The sequence below is a fragment of the Mus caroli genome, unplaced genomic scaffold, assembly GCF_978045245.1.
Source record: "Mus caroli unplaced genomic scaffold, Mus_caroli_1 scaffold_13, whole genome shotgun sequence".
Lineage (NCBI taxonomy): Eukaryota > Metazoa > Chordata > Mammalia > Rodentia > Muridae > Mus > Mus caroli.
In genome coordinates this window covers 38,016,623-38,033,724 of record NW_028227268.1, presented here as the reverse complement: position 1 = coordinate 38,033,724, position 17,102 = coordinate 38,016,623, and the positions used below count along the sequence as shown (strand labels likewise).

The 17,102-nt window shown below is 39.7% G+C and overlaps 1 protein-coding gene across 2 annotated transcripts in view; it reads right to left on the bottom strand.

Annotated features, from left to right (window-relative positions):
* The window catches only part of Aatf (apoptosis antagonizing transcription factor), an 88,693-nt gene that overhangs the window by 46,843 nt on the left and 24,748 nt on the right, over positions 1-17,102 (bottom strand). For both annotated transcript variants that reach the window (XM_021178130.3, XM_021178129.3), the window contains exons 6-8: positions 2,739-2,853; positions 1,187-1,385; positions 689-853 (exon numbers count right to left, since the gene is read on the bottom strand). In XM_021178130.3, the coding sequence (XP_021033789.1) occupies positions 689-853; positions 1,187-1,385; positions 2,739-2,853 (479 nt within the window). The remainder of the gene's footprint in view (positions 1-688; positions 854-1,186; positions 1,386-2,738; positions 2,854-17,102) is intronic.

The following is a 17,102-nucleotide window of genomic DNA, read 5'->3' as shown; positions in this document are numbered from 1 at the left end:
TGTCTTCTGGCATCCACAAGCAGTAGATGCTCAGTGTGTACACAACTATACATGGAGGTAAAACATTCATAAATACACATAAAATAAACAAAAAATAGCCAGGGGTTGTGGCGCATGCCAAGTCAGGTGCAAATGGACCTCTGTGAGTCTGAAGCCAGCCTGCCCTACATAGTGAGTTCCAGGACAGCCAAGGCTATATAGAGAAACCCTGTCTCAGAAATATCCTCCTCCTAAAAAACCAAAATAAAAATATTTCATTTTAAACAAAAGAATTTTAATATTCTACTCTCATATCCTTTCCAGAGTACCCAAAAGTAAGCATTAAGGAAATGTCTATGCTGCCATTTCTACATAGCAGTAGTCTGGGATGCAGGACAGTAGTACAGGGTTTACATAGCAAACCAGGTTTGAGGCCCTGGGTTCCATTTTCAGATCACAGAAGCAACCACAAACATCCAAATCCCCTAAATCTTAAAAACTGGACTTACAACATATCTCCTGCTGAATTCCTACATCAAACACAAAATGGAGATGTGACAGGAGTACTACAAAGCCTCACGCTGACCCCAACCTAGCAGTGCTGCTCTCTGCAGCTCATCCGTTCCTCACAGAAAGAGCTCATTCTGCAGGCTGTTCATATAACTACCCTCCCAGAGACTTTCTATAAGCGGGCATCCCGAGTTCTTACCGGTTCTCCTGGCAAGCTCTCTGCAACAGGCTCAGGGACTGGCTCAGGTTTGCCAAGAACTCGGTAGGCAGAGCGCTTGGTCTGTGTCCTCCGAAGTAATCTTTCTTTGTCCATCATAATATGATCAATCTGAGTCAAGATCGAGCGTTCAAAGGCACCAAAACCCTACAACAACATTAAACAATGTCAGATAACACAGGTCAGTGCTAAAGGCAGCTAGCTACATTGGCTTCTCTCTATGTCAGCAAACAGAGTTGTCTTTTCAGGCCAGTTTTCCGTTAAAAGCTGAGTATGCCTACCACAGTTCTCAGAAAAATCTTAGTCTTAAGCAGTCATCACTTTCTTCTGCTCCTTTATAATGTTTTCAAATCTGCTTATTTAAAAATATTTCATACTTTGAACACAGAACGAGGTAATCTTTCCAGAATAAAACATTCTAATAAAGTTAACATTAAATGGTAGAAGTCAGTAGACTTACACACACACACACACACACACCTTGCCCAGTTTTCCAGAAGCAAGCTTGGTTTTATCATGCCATTTCTGTAGTGTGTGGTTCCTGTAGATGGTGAAGTCAGCAGAGCGCTTTGCCATGAAGCTGGGATAGTCCTCCATCTCTAGCTTCCTCTTGGGTGGGGCCTTTCGTTGTTTCTTCTTCTCTCCCACTAGCTCATCATCTTCACTGGAAATCTCCTCACTAGAAAACCAGTAAGAACATTAAGTCCAATGTAGACATTACTTGAATAACAGATTAGGTTCACATCAAGTATTTAGACCCTATCCGTTATAGCTATATTATATCAGAAATATGAGGATGACTTTTTGTTTGCTTGAAAAGAATTTCATGAGCTAGAATGCTCAATGATTAAAAGCACTGGTCGCCCTTCCAGAGGACTCCAGTTGATTCCCAGCATCCACGTGATGGCTCACAAATGTTTCTAACTCCAGTCCCAGGGGATCTGACACCCTCTTCTGGCTTCTGTAGGCACTGATTATACATGGAGCAAACATACATGCAGGCCAAACACCTATACACATAAAACAAAAATAAAGATTTAAAAATGTTTTAAAGTTCATAAAGAGAATCAAAGATTCATGAGAATTTTCAAATAAATATCCAAAGTGCCTAGGTTTAACTTTTTTTAATGGTAAGCACACCATAAAAAGAAATGAGGTTGTAAAAATATCACTTGAAATGTATATGAAGCAGGCACATACTGTTACAGGAGAAGCTTTGAAACTTTAAAAATTAAACACAGACTCACATTTCTGTGACCTTAAGTCCCAAAATCAATAAGAGAAACATATTTCCATAACCAACTGTTAAGAAGAGGTGAATAATATTAATTGACCCAAATGAAGAGAAGCCTAATGAGAAGAAAACTGCCAGGGATAGGCACCCACATTAGCACTAATCTGAAATGCAGTGCAGATCAAAACCATCAGAGGAAGTTCCCAGCCACTCCAACATGGGCATTACTCCCTAGTAGCTATCTACCTAGCATTATGTTGTGCAACTGATACTCAGGGATGACAGAAGATCATAGAAGGGTGCATACAGGACTGCAGGTGTGGGTAGCCATGAAAGGTTCCAGAGCCATTCCCCCTTGGATATAGAGGGACAACTGTATGTATAGTGAAAACCACTGTGAGAATGAATATACCACAACCTCCAACTACTCGGACAAAGGCCCTCACTGTACTACAGGTCTCAGTATGTAGAAAGTGCTCAAGGGGATGGTTGTGACTGAGTCCATGGTATGGGCACAAAGTATTTCACAAATATTAATATTCAAAACATGATTGTAATCTACTAACTATTATAGAACAAAAGAGAAGGCAAATATTTTGCCCTAAGCTACAAAGATAAGCAGTTACAAAAAAGCTAGAATAAGCACTCTAAACTGTCCTGTTCTGACCACCCGTTAAATATAAAAGCAGCTCCATTCTACGTTTATCAAATCCTGTATCTATCTGTCTGAGGACACGCCTTCCTTTTTCATTCAGATGAGAAGAAAATGATAAGCCCATGGCTCTGCCTCCTCCTTACCTCTCTGCACTGGGTTCTGCCCCATTTACTATATGTCTCGTGTCTGGGTACTGGAAAAGCAACTCCTCCTGAAGATCCACCAATGACCTTAGCAAGGCTTTAAGTGCTTTGTGACCTGGGACAGAAATAAAGCAGAGAAAAGGGATAGTTAGTCATTTACAGCTCTACAATTGCTGTCACTCCCTGTCTCCTGACAAGTTCTGAGTGGGGACAGTCGGTACTTTCTGAGATCAACTCCATGGAAACTACTCCAGTGCCTGTCTCATATGACGCTAAGGAATAAGCAAGATAGCAGCACGTGGAAGGTGCTTAGAAATGTGTCTGCAGATAGAAAGACTTCAGTGGCCAGTTCTTAAAGTTACTAAGTTTGGCAAACTCCTAGCCTGCTACCATAAATAATGAACTCTGCCCCTGATATTAAGTTCCTTGGGTATATCCTACAGGCTGCCCTCAGGTCTCATGGGTGCTGAGTCTGATAAGCAATTCCTCCTGAAAGGCCCTCCCCTCTTCTGAAGCATGAGCTCAGTTCTTTCTCTCCTGCCAGATCTCGTCTGTCTCTGATCTGAGTGGCAAATTAGTCTCTCAATCTCTCAAACAAATCCTACAGAAAGTCTCTGTCCACGTACAAACCCAAGTAGGGGGCTAGGGATATGGCTCAGTGGGTAAAGCATTTGTTGTAGAAGCACTAGGACCAGAGTTCAGATTCCCAGACTTAGAAAAGCTGAGATGGGATCCCCAGGACAAGCTGGCTGACCAGACCAAAACAGCAAGCTCCAGGCTTAAGTAAGAGATCAGGCATGCCTCTTGAAAATAAGGTGACGAACCACCAAAGAAGATAGGCCCCTGATGTTGGTCTCAGATCTCCACAGGCACAAACATACATGTGGACTCCCACACACAAGAACATGTATACACACATAAATGCATACCACACACAGGGAAAAACCAGAGCCAAACCAGACCGGAAAAAAAAAAACCCTCAAATTAGTAGTTTCCAACTTATAGCACTGAATTGTATATTAATTTATACATGGGGGCTGGTGAGATGGCTCAGTGGTTAAGAGCGGTGACTGCTCTTCCGGAGGTCCTGAGTTCAAATCCCAGCAACCACATGGTGGCTCACGACCATCCGTAACGAAATCTGATGTTGTCTTCTGGAATGTCTGAAGACAGCTACAGTGTACGATTAATAAATAAATAAATAAATAACTTATACATGGATAGAAGTTGAGAGGCTCAAGCACCAGGCCATGTGGGGGCTACACAGAAAGATCCTACCATAGGACTGTTTTCTCACTTGGTTCTTTTAGTCAGAGTACATCTATAATGCAGGTCAAGATTAACTATACAATTCATGGCTACAAACTTCCAAAAACAACAAGAAAAATCTGGGCTGTAACTCAATGAGTAGATTGCTTGCCTAGCATTCATAAGGCCCTGGGACTGATACTCAGCAACCACCATAAACTGGGCATGGTGGCACATCTATAATTCCAGAACTCAGGAGGTGGAGGCAGGAAGATCAGAAGTTCAAAGTCATCCTCTGTACTACAAAAGAAATTTAAAGCGAGCCTGGGCTAGATAGAGACCTTGTCTCAAACAAACCAAAGCATTAAAAACTGGACTTCTGCTGGGCATGTGGTATCAGACATCTTTAATCTCAGTATTTGGGAGGCAGAGGCAGGTGGGTCTCTGTGAGTTCAGGGCCAGCCAGGGTCTACAAAGTGAGTTCCAGGACAGCCAGGGTTTCAGAGAAACCTAGTCTCAAACAAAAATCCCCAGACCCCTAATACCCCTACTAAAGAGCTCACTAAATATTGATAATCAATATTTGTTAAGAGTACTCTGATTCTGCTCTAATAATCAAATCCCACACCTTCAGTAACTGCCAGACAATCTCTGCCTCAATAACCTATCACAGTTCAAATCTGCCATCTCAGAACAGAACTGTCTTCCACATGATAGTTCCCTCTTGACGATATTTTTCTTCTGTACTTTGTTTTCACAAATCACTGACATTTGGATACTCGTAACTCTATACATGTAATTGGCTATGAAATCACATATCTTCCATTTATATTATCATTGATAATTTGTAGGAGGAACAGAGGCAGTCACCTCTATATAAACGTTGGGGGCCATGCAGCCGAAAAAGCATCTCCTGTAGAAGGACCTAATTGAGGACTGTCTGAGACCAATAACAATAATTTGTTCCTTTATGGACATGGTTCAAACACTTCTTGCCCCTTTTCAAGCTATAATCTCACAGACCTCCCTATTCTCATTCAACAACCTCTACATTCACTCCCTACTAACTTCAGCACACGCATATATATCATATCATATCATATATATATATATATATATATATATATATATATATATGAGTCTTACTGTTTATTTCTGGTCTCCTTGCCTAGCACAGGCAGCCTTTTTTTACCATCTTCTATCCTAGTCAATCCACTAATGGGGTACTATCTACACAAGTTAAACAATAGCTCCATCCATGTCATTCTATTTTAACACAAAGCTAAGAGGCTAAGCTACCTGAGAAAGCCTTCCCAGACTAGCCAGGAGGAACTTTATGACCTAAAACAACTTTATACACTTTTACATTATCTGTATATAAAGCTATATAAATACAATTTCCTTATTTAAATGAGATTTCTCATCATAACTTTTATAAATTCTATAATCCTTTCATAACCAGTCTACATTCATGCAATCTGAAAAGATTTACAATATATTTCCTAAAAGTCCCAAATACCTTGTGTACCAGACCAAGATTATCAATTAATTACTCTCTATCTCTAAAAACAAAATAAAACAAAGTTTTCCACTACAGAAAAGAAAAAATAGAAATCAGAGCCAGAAATGGTACCTCACATACTCAGATCATGCAGGGCTAAGGCAGGGGATCATAAGGCAAGAGTGACCTGCATGCACAGCAAAGCATTTCATAAAAAAAAAAAAAAGCATGTGAACTATCATACAAAGCCATTTCTCTGTAAATCAGCTTTTGGGAAATGGATAAATATAGACAAAATGAGTAGAATAAAACAAATTCTACAACAAAATGAATAGAAGAAAAAAGGATAAGGAGCTGGGCATGGTGGCACAGGTCTTTAATCTCAGTGCTCAGGAGACAGAGGCAGGTGGATCTCTGAGTTTGAGGCCAGCCTGGTCTACAAAGCAAGGTCCAGGACAGCCAGGGCCATTATACAGAGAAATTCTATCTTGCCAAAAAAAAAAAAAAAAAAGAAATAAAAGGCTGAGGATATAATAATTTTAAAGGCAAAACTGCCTTCCTAGGAAAGCACTGAGAAAAAGCCCATGACAACAAAGGTGGGAGACGGGGTCTCGCTCTGCCACTGTTTAATTCTATTCTCCAGCAGACTTAGGCTTGCTGATGGTGTTTCTGTAGGACGATGCACTGTGAGCACTTACAGTCATGGGAGTACGCTCAGTTTTGCTTTTTCCTGTGCTAAAGACTAAGTCTAGAGCCTCCCATGCTGCTAGACAAGTGCAGTAACTTTATAAGAGATAAATACCATCTCCCAAAAGTGAAACCACAAATCCATTCTGTTTGTAAAAAACCAACTCAATTGAAACCATGGGGCCAGGCGTGGTGGCGCACACCTTTGATCCCAGCATTTGGGAGGCAGAAGCAGGCAAATTCCTGAGTTCGAGGCCAGCCTAGTCTACAGAGTGAGTTCCAGGACAGCCAGGGCTACACAGAGAAACCCTGCCTCAAAAAACCAAAAAATAAAATAAAATAAAATAAACCATGGAAGTAGAAAAGATCACACATACTCTCTTTCATCAGAGGCTCTTAGCTCCACATCTTGAGATGGGAGTGCACATCCTGGGGTAACTGCAAACATCAGGAAAGTAAAGGGGGGCCACTACCAGGGTGGAGAGCAGAAAAACAATAAAGAGGAAACCAGGGTACAACTGATCTGATCAGAGAAAAGGGGACAAAGTGGGGGCTCAAATTAGGCAGCTGGGGGGAGATAAACACAGAAGAAGGAAGAAGAAAGGCAAAAATAATAGTAAGGGTACCCGATAAAGCTATAAGGAATCTTACTATTAACTTTTTACATAAAATGTTTTAATACATGTTAGTCCAAATATAAATATACATATCCAGTCTGAATGAAAATTTCTCATCTGGGTTCACAATCTCCCCATCGAGAACCAAAGAAGCCCTAACAAAAACCAGGCATGAGAAGCCTTCCCTTGAATTGTTGGTCAGGACTGTCTAAGAGACACCCAAAACATACAGACTATTGCTAGTGCCCAAAGGTGGAAGGTTAAGTCCCTATTGCTGAAAACAGCATGCACTTCAGACCCAGAGCCCAGAGCCCCAAGAGATGGAACTGACCTGAATGTTTCCTCCCTGGGGACCTAGCTTTCATGTACCCAAAGGTGCCATGCAAACTTCCAGAGGAGAAAAGCAACCAACAGTCCAGCTATGATGCCTATGAACCACAACAACCAGCATGGCACAATAGCTATAAAGGTACAGGAGTGGCATACCTTGGCAGAAACCAACAGCTTCGAGGTGCACTTAAGATCCATTCAACAAAAAGAAAACCATGCCTGGTATTGGAAACTAGCAAATGACCCATGCCCAGTGACGTCATGGATCTCAGAGGAGAATCTACAACTACCAATTTACAAACCACAAACCCCAACTATACTCTAAATATTTGTCTTTATACTCATAGATAAGTGTAGTCCTCACCCCTCATCAAGGAAACTTCTTTTTACAACAGATGGAGATCATTACATAAAATCTCAACCAATCAAAATGCAGAGCTGTGGAGATTAGTTCCAAAAGTTGCATCTACAAAACAATTCCTGAACCTAAGATTCAGGGAGCAAACATTAAGAGAGGGTTGAAAGATTTTTTTTTTAAAGATTTATTTATTTTTATTATATATAAGTACACTGTAGCTGTCTTCAGACACTCCAGAAGAGGGAGTCAGATCTCATTACGGATGGTTGTGAGCCACCATGTGGTTGCTGGGATTTGAACTTTGGACCTTCGGAATAGCAGTCGGGTGTTGAAAGAATTTTAAGAGTCTTAGGAACAGGGAGTTTGCTACGAGATTATGTCTCCTAGTAATATCTGAAGCTACACCCAGAAAGCCTCACCAACATGACTGTCTAACTATGAGATGAACAAGTTCAATGATAGACATGTCAAAGTAGGCAAGGGAAAGCCTATGCGGCCTCATTCCCAGACAAAGAACTACAGGCAAATTAGGAATGCTGAGAGCAGGAGAAAATAAGTCTTCCCCAGGGAAGAGCACACCTATTAATTATCCAATGCCAAGTGGTCAGCCCTGAATACCACACACACACACACACACACACACACACACACACACACACGTAACATTTATACAGACCAAGAAACTAATATTTAACTATATATACATACATACATATATGCATGTAATAACAATTAATGGAAAAAGAGGCCATGATTTTGAAATAGAGGAGGGAGGTGTAGGTATATAAAAGGGTTTGGGAGGGAGAAAAGGGAAAGGAGAAATTATGTAATTACATTCTCAAAGGAGGAAAAAAAATCCCTTGGACCAAGTAGGCACTGAGAAAATGAAAGTGAAAAACAAGCCAGGTGTGGTAGTGCCTGCCTATAACAAAAGCATTGTGAAGTTGAAGCAGGAGGATCACAATTTTAGAACAGCCTGGGCTCCATAACAAAACCTGTTCTCATAAAGACAGATGCACCTGCCACCAGATTAAACCTTAGGTTAAGAATATGCCTGTTGTCTCTGACACTCTTCTCTCCCTCTGACCTCTTTCGGCCTTTCTCCTCCCCCGTCCCCTCCCTCTCTCTGTGTTCCCGCTCAGCCTCTTCCCTTCTTTTTTTTTTCTCTCTCTCTGTCCTGTAAACCCTCTCTTTCTCCGACTCTACTCCTTTCTCAACCCCCCTTCCCATTCCCCCAAACAAACTCTATTCTAAACTAAGAAGAAAAAAAAGAATATACCAGTTGTATAAAAGTAACATAACTCCACTAACACAAGGAAACTAAAATACTGAGATTCATAGATGAGAGGAAATGGAGATTTGTCATTTAATAGTACAATTACTATATGGGGAAAGAACATGCTCTGGAGATAGACAGTACTAATAGTTGGTACAATATAGATTGTACTTAATGACACTAAGCTATACATGGTTTAACAAAGGCGAGGCTTATGCCAAAATAGTTCACCACAATAGAAACAACAACAAACCTGATACAGTTCAGTAGTTAAGCAGTTATGTAGCATGAAAAGGGCCTTGGGTTCAAATCAGCACCACCATCCAAAATCAACCAAACAGAAACCTAAAATACAATGACTTAAAGTCCAAGTCCACAGTTCAGTAAATAATTCTAATCAATCTTTATAGGGGACAAAATACTTATTTCAAACTGAGTTTATTCAAAAAGATCAGAAAAAAATGAATTAGACTTCAAAAGGAAGCACAGTATGGCAGACGACCCCTGATAACCTTAAGTGAATCAACCAATCAGAAACAACAAAACTATCAATAATTCCAGTTCCAGGAGATTCAATGCCCTCTTCTGACATCAACAGGTAACAGGCACATATAAGGTGCATATACATATGCAGGCAAAATACTCATATACATAAAAAATTGGTTAAAAAATATTTTTACAAGAAAGAAGCTACAAAACAGTGTGTCACGGCTGCTTGGTAACTGGCAAGTTACAGTCTGACTCCAACATGTGGCATGACCAAGAATGTAAAGGGATCTAATGAAACTCAACCCTTCCTTCCTTCCTTCTTTTCTCTTCTTCTCTTCTCTTCTCTTTTCTTTTCTTTACTCAAGATATGGTATCTCTGTGTAGCCCTGGCTGTCCTGGAACTCTCTGTAGACCAGACTGGCCTCAAAACTCAGAGATCTGCCTCCCTGTGCCTCCTGAGTGCTGGGATTAAAGGGGTGCACCACCACTCCCCACGAAAGACTACAATTTTTAAGGGCCACTCCCAAGGACTTTTTATTTTGTCCCAGTTGTTTTTGTTTTGTGTTTAATCTACTGTGGATCCATTCAATGTTATCAATCCAACAAGAAAGAGAGCCAGCATCAGTAAATCAAAGTGCTTTTCTGTTAACACTCATATTTTCTCCATTGCTTCCACTCCTTCACTCACTCAGAAAGTAGCCCTTAAGTATAAGCTCCAGTCAGCATGTCAAGAGGCTGGCCAAAAATGAACTCTATAATTCTTTATGTTTTTAAGGCCCCCTGACCTCATACGAACAGAGTTAATCAAATCAATTATCACAGTGGCTACTACATGGGTAATTTCCCATAAACAGACTTAGAAAACAGGACTCAATTTTCACTTCTTTACAAATGAAGCCCACACTTCTGTCTAGTATGCAAAAGCTGGGTTGGTAAGATGCTTCACCCAGTAAAGATGTTTACTACCGAGCCTAATGACCCAAGTGTAATCCCTGAAACCCACAAGGTGGAAGGAGAGAACTGACTCCTGCAAGGTCTTGCTCCTCTGACCTCCACATATGATAGATATCCACACTTATAAATAAAGAGATGCTGTGTAAAACCTACAGACACAATGGAGCAATCTTTTGCTGAAAAGGCCTCCACAAAGCCAGATGGAGAGTGAAGAATCTGAATACTCAAATCCAAAAGTGAATTCTTCAAATTCTTCCCAGGCAAAACAAATAAATATCTCCTCTATTATTCATACAGAACTTTATTCTATTTGTCTAACACTATGAATAATAGATAAACTGAAATCAACAGTTTCTAATTCACCTCTAATTTTTCTGCTAACGATTACAGAGTTAAAAAGTTAAGAGATGCAATGAAGACTCAATGCTCGAGCCCTCTTGGCATATCGCCACAAAACAAATGGAGACTGTCAAGGGTATTTGTGTTTAGTTTGCCCTACACGGTCCATTTCCAGAAGCCTTTTTCTTAAGAGATTAAGAAAGACATATGCTTTCCCACACTAGCAAGTCTCAATATAAGCAACTACCAGTGTTAGGAATAATTCTGAGTGCAGAACAAGGGAAAGAGCACTTTATTGAGAGTCCAGAGTCAGAAGGGACCGATTTAATCTCTTTGAGGCTCAATTTTCTCACCTATACAACATAGGCAATTCTTTCCCTGTTGATCTTATAAAAATGAGGTAAAAAAATGATAGCTGTATTATTGTTTATTGACATATTTTGGATATTTTCCTAAAAGCTTTAGAAAGAGAAGGTCTGTTACTGTGAAACCATTGTCTCCTACATGGTCAAAATCTTTTAAGAGTTGTATCTGCTAAGCTATAGCACTAAGACTGGATGGACTGGCATGCACTGGTCCCAGTATTCACTTACATACTACTGATTTGCAAGCGTTTCCATAAATGTCATCAGTCTAAAAATAATCTTCATCTAGCAAGTTTATGTTTCCTGATCCACCTAGATTGCCCAATACTAGTAAAATTGTAGACACAGAATCAGTCTGGATGTTTGCTAATTAGATTATAAACTAGCAAGTAAAATTTTGGCAGCGGAAGGAGAGGAAATGACAAGTGTATAAAGTAAAATGAAGCTAGCCTTTCCACTTTTTAAATGTCTACATAGTTATTGTAAATAAGTATGCAAACACAAAATTATTTACATCCAAGTACACACAAGCTCTCCCTCATCATCCCAGATGGACACACTGAGCTGGAATTTGCAGATTGTAAGAGTGTCTCTTTTTTTCGCCATCAAAAGTAACTCCAAAACTAGAGCTAAAGTACAGGTCAAAATGACACAAGAGAGACTGGCCGAGAACAATACTTTTCATTCAAATCCACACAAGCCTGCCACTTGCACTAGTCATCCCCAGCAATTAATCCCCCAAGAAAGACGTTTGATTAAATCTTTTCAAGCAAATCCTTTGCTTTGCTTTTGTTAGTTCACTTCTTGTCAACATCTATTAAAATATGCCTTTAATTCTCCCACAATCTTAAAAAACACCGATTCCACTGTCTTCAACTTTAATCAACTGTATGGCCGGCATTTTTCATTTCATAATAATGTGCTGCTTGGAATTCAAGAGGCAGGCTCAGCATCAATCATCTGGTAAGAATTTTTCCACTGCAATAAATATGCAAATGAGGAGAGCCAGTCAGTCGTATTTCAGGCCCGACTTGCTAGTGTTTTAAAAAAGACACAAATTTATTAATTGCCGGTGGCCAGAGGAATCCTATTACTTTGGGCATTGATTACAAAGCTGTGTGAGTGATTATTGTGCAACTCGCGGGCTACCCAGGCATGAGGAAAAATTATTAAAGCAAGGCAGAGATTATCAACTCAGAATAACAATAAGCCTTAACATTTAGGCCCTAACTTCTTCAACAAAGAATTACGTGAAGGCTTCACTGTATCATAATTCCGAATTCTGTCAGTATTACTGTTTGGGCTTGTTCTATATTCCCCAAGCAGAATGGCGTTACCAGTAAGAAAGAGGACTGCAGGTTACAATTCCTCAACACCCACCACTTAGATGAATGGCTATCATTTCAAATGTACATCCAACTAGGATTTGTGTATTTCCATTTAAGGATGCAGATATTCAGGTATATACATTTTTACATGCAGAGATTTAGACAAATGGGCAACTGTGGCAGGGACTGTGGCTCTCACTGGACAGTGGAGGGAGACAGGCACTCCTGTGATGGCTATTTCTGAGGACTAAAAGTACAATTTTCCTAATGGTGTAAAAAAAACAAGAATATAACTTTTTCAAGCAGAGTATGGGGACTGGTATTCTAAAATCATGACTGCTAAGCCATAAGCAGGCTTGGGTTTTCAAGCCTCAGAGGGTCTGGCTTTGGAAGACGTGCAGCCCGTGGAAGGGTCTATGGAGAAAACAGCTTGATGGGCTAATTCAGAATGCAAAGTGTTTTTGTAAGAAACATTCAACTCAAGATATATTAATAAAATAAGAAAGAGGACTCAGTGGACAAAACTTATTTTTTTTTCTTTTAAGAGAACGATGTGGGGAATTGGGGAAGTGAGTAGAAGTTGAAAGGAGGGAGAGATGAAGAGACTATGGTGAAATATATGCTGAGTGAGCCCCCTGTGCAGAAAGAAACAAAAAAGAAAAAAAAAAAACCTCACCATTTTACATTACTGCCACACTAAGTAACATGATAAATAGAGTGCATTTGAGTTCTGTGGAGGGACATCCCACTCAAGCTGTAATTTCTGACCAGGCATGAATTTATAAGGAAGAGAAAGGAGCTGCAGAATTTCTCAGGTCTCCCTGAATAGTCTCTCAAACACCTTGATGAAGTGCCAATAAATCCTTAAAAAGCCCTATAGGACACAACAATCTAACTGATCAATGTACTTCCAGAAATCCTCAACAGTTACCTTCCTGCACAGGTCCTAGACAGCCTCCACTGCTCTTGAATACTTTTCTAAAAAGGAAAATTCATTTCCCCCCTTTAAATAGAAAGAGTAAATATTCAGAATACATGGTACTTAAAATCTGAGTTTATTTACAAGTGATTATTTAAACTGCTGAGCAGTAGTTACCCAGGAAGAGTGGGGATACTGTCATTTGTATTTGATATACTTTTGAACTGTTTGAATATTTTATAAGCATACATTACTTTCATAATTTAAAATTTTATTAAAATTTAAAGTAAACTGTGAAGTAAGGAAAGTTATTAAAAATAAAATTAGAACCCAAACCTAAGCAACCCTCTCTTAATTCATGTAAACTAGTCTTGAGAAGGAAGCCCTAACAGCCTAATGGATATTAGGACTTCTATTTCTAAAACACGCGATTCTTTCCTATTGTAAAACTAAGCCTGACCAAATTCTCAAAATCCTATGCGCATACAAATAAATCCAATGAAAAGTGACATACAAGCACAAATCCAATAAAAAAGGGTTGTATAAAGTGCCTTTTTGAAAAACAGGATTTCATGTAGAATTAGTCACTTTTATCTAAGAGTCACTTCACTTCTATTATTAGCAAAATCATCACAATCTACTATGCGTCTGATTTCTTTTTTTCTTTATTCCCTTCCCCCACTCCCTTTTGTTTTAAGATTTATTTTTATGTATGAATATATTGTTGCTTTCTTTAGGCCCACCAGAAGAAGGCCTTAGGTCCCATTACAGATGGTTGTGAGCCACCATGTGGTTGCTGGGAATTGAACTCAGGATCTCTGGTAGAACAGTCAGTGCTCTTAACTGCTGAGCCATCTCTCTAACCCCCTCCCCAAATCCACACCCCCCACCCTACCCCCCAACACCTTTTATTTTTTTTTGAGACAGGGTTTCTCTGTGTAGTCCTGGCTGACCTGGAACTCACTCTGTAGGTCAGACTGGTCTTGAACTCAGACCTTAGCATCTAACACATCACCTGAGCCAGAATGAATTTCTATGAATGTTTTCATCTCAGAAAGTCAATGCAAAATATCTGACCACAGCTGTCTAAAATCTCTATGCAGACAAAAGACGAACTCTTGAGGCTGACCATGACCTTCTGATCAACCTCTAGCGTGCTAGGACTGAGGCCTGTAGGAGCACATCCAATCCATGCTAGCAAACACTGGACTGACTGGGCTACACCCCAGCTCCAGGGTTAGGAACTTAAAACCATAAAATAAGCACATTTTCATGAAGACTTAGTGATTATTAGCACATAATAAACTGAGCCATAAAATTTCAAAAAATGTCTCAATTGTGTTTGAGTACTAGTGAGACCAGGGGTTATTTATTCAGTAACTCAGAATGAATCACTTTGAGAGGTTGTATTCATATAAAATCATATAAATGTATTCTGCATTCAAAGCAGTTTACTAAAACCTATATCTTCCTATGAGCACTCTGAAATCAAAGGCTATACTCCCTTGCTATGCTCAGGACTGGTAAATGGTGGAGTTTGTGTTGCTGAATATGTATAAATACAGGTGAATCTATACATATTGATGAGTATATATACTCCAGTGACAGTCTAATCTATTTTTGTTGTACGTGTATATTGTGTTTTTGTATTCAGCCAGAGATTCACGTAGCCCAGGCTGGTCTCAAATTCTATATATCCCCAGGGTGATCTTGAACTCTTAATACTTGTGACTCCTTTCCTGAGTGCTGGGGGATCATGGGCAGGCACTACATACCCCAACTCCCTAATCCTGACATATAAATTTTACATGTTAATTTTAAGACTTCAAATAACTGAACATATAATCTAATATTTATTCATATAATCTTTTCAAGAAGAAACAAATACTGTGGCCAGAGGCCTATATACCCCAAAAAGAGACTCCATTATCTCATTTAAATCCTGCCAGTAACCCTTTTGGGGTAGATACTGTTATTCTATGTCCATTTTAATATTAAAAAAAAAAAATTATTGAGCTTTAAAAAAAACCTGAAGTTTTCGTTTTCTCTTTTTTATTTACTTTAATCTTATGTACACTGGTGTTTTGCCTGCATGTATTTCTGTGTGAGGCTATTAGAGTCCCTGGAATTGAAGTTACAGCTTTGAGCTGCCATGTGGGCCCTGGGAATTGAACCTGGGTCCTCTGGAAGAACATCCAGCACTCTTAACCAAGCCATCTCTCTAGCCCCTCAAGTTTTGCTGGTTTTTTTTCCCCCACATTTTTTATTAGATATTTTCTTCATTTACGTTTCAAATGCTATCCCAAAAGTCCCCTATACCCCCCCCCCGCCCTGCTCCCCTAACCACTCACTCCCACTTCTTAGCCCTGGTGTTCCCCTGTACTGGGGCATATAAAGTTTGCTAGACCAAGGGGCCTCTCTTCCCAAAGATGGCCGACTAGGCCATCTTCTACTACCTATGCAGCTAGAGACACGAGCTCTGGGGGTACTGGTTAGTTCATATTGTTGTTCCACCTATAGGGTTGCAGAGCCCTTCAGCTCCTTGGGTACTTTCTCTAGTTCCTATATTGGAGGCCCTGTGTTCCATCCTATAGATGACTGTGAGCATCCACTGAAGTTTTGTTTTCTATGTTAATGCATCCTTCTGGATTATGAAGCAAAACTACACAAGGAACCAAGTTCAATCAAATTTCAGTTACTAGATTGCTGGGAGCATGGCTTAGCTGTAAGCACTTGCCTGAATGCACAAGGCCCTTATTTAATTATCTTAAATATTTTCTTTCTGAGATTGTGTGACTTAATATTATTATACATTCTAAGTACATCCATTTTCCTCCAAATTCCCCTGCCCTAGCCCAGCTCACTCTGGGCATCAGATATCATTCTAGATAGTTATGAGCCAACATGTGGTTGCTGGGAATTGAAGTCAGGACTTCTGGAAGAGCAGCCAGTGCTCTTAACCGCTGAGCCATCTCACCAGCCCCCCCATTCCTCCAAATTCTTATTTAAAGCTAACTAGTATTTCATTTTATATAAAATCTAATGCAAAGTTCCTCAGCTTTTGTTCTGAATGACCATTCCAACTACACAGAAGTTCACTGAATTGTAAAGTCTTTGGGTCTGATTAATTTCAGTGTGTGACTTCTTTTCTTCAGCATTTTTATTATAAAATGTAAAATAATAATTATTATAGAAATACTTTAAGAAAAACGTAATTAGCTAGGCAGTGGTGGTGCACGCCTTTAATCCCAGCACTTGGGAGGCAGAGGCAGGTGGATTTCTGAGTTCGAGGCCAGCCTGGTCTACAAAGTGAGCTCCAGGACAGCCAGGGCTATATAGAGAAACCCTGTCTCAAAAAAGGAAGAAAGAAAGAAAGAAAGAAAGAAAGAAAGAAAGAAAGAAAGAAAGAAAGAAAGAAAGAAAGAAAGACAGACAGACATAATTATGTCTATGTGGAGAAGGTGCACACGAGTGTAGGAGGCCAAAAGAGGGTCTAAGAGGTCCTGAAGCTGGAATTACAGGCAATTGTAGGCCCCAAGGATGCTGGGAACACAGCTCTGTTCCTCTGTAAGAACAGGAAGCATTCTTAAACACCAAGCCATCTCAAGTCCCAAAAATCTTTCTTCAATTACTAAAGCATAATAAAATTTCCCATTTCAATATCACCACTTAATAAGAAAACACTAATGAGACTCTATTAAAATGTTTCATCCAGGCCCATTGGACTTGCAAACTTTATATGCCCCAATATAGGGGAATGCCAGGGCCAAAAGAATGGGAATGGGTGGGTAGGGAAGTGGGGGGCGCTATGGGGGACTTTTGGGATAGCATTGGAAATGTAATTGAGGAAAATATGTAATAAAAATATTAAAAATCAAAAAAAAAAAAGTTTCATCCAAATTTGGTCCCCACAATTGAAAACACAATGTAGGAAAATGAAAGGAAGCCCAAAT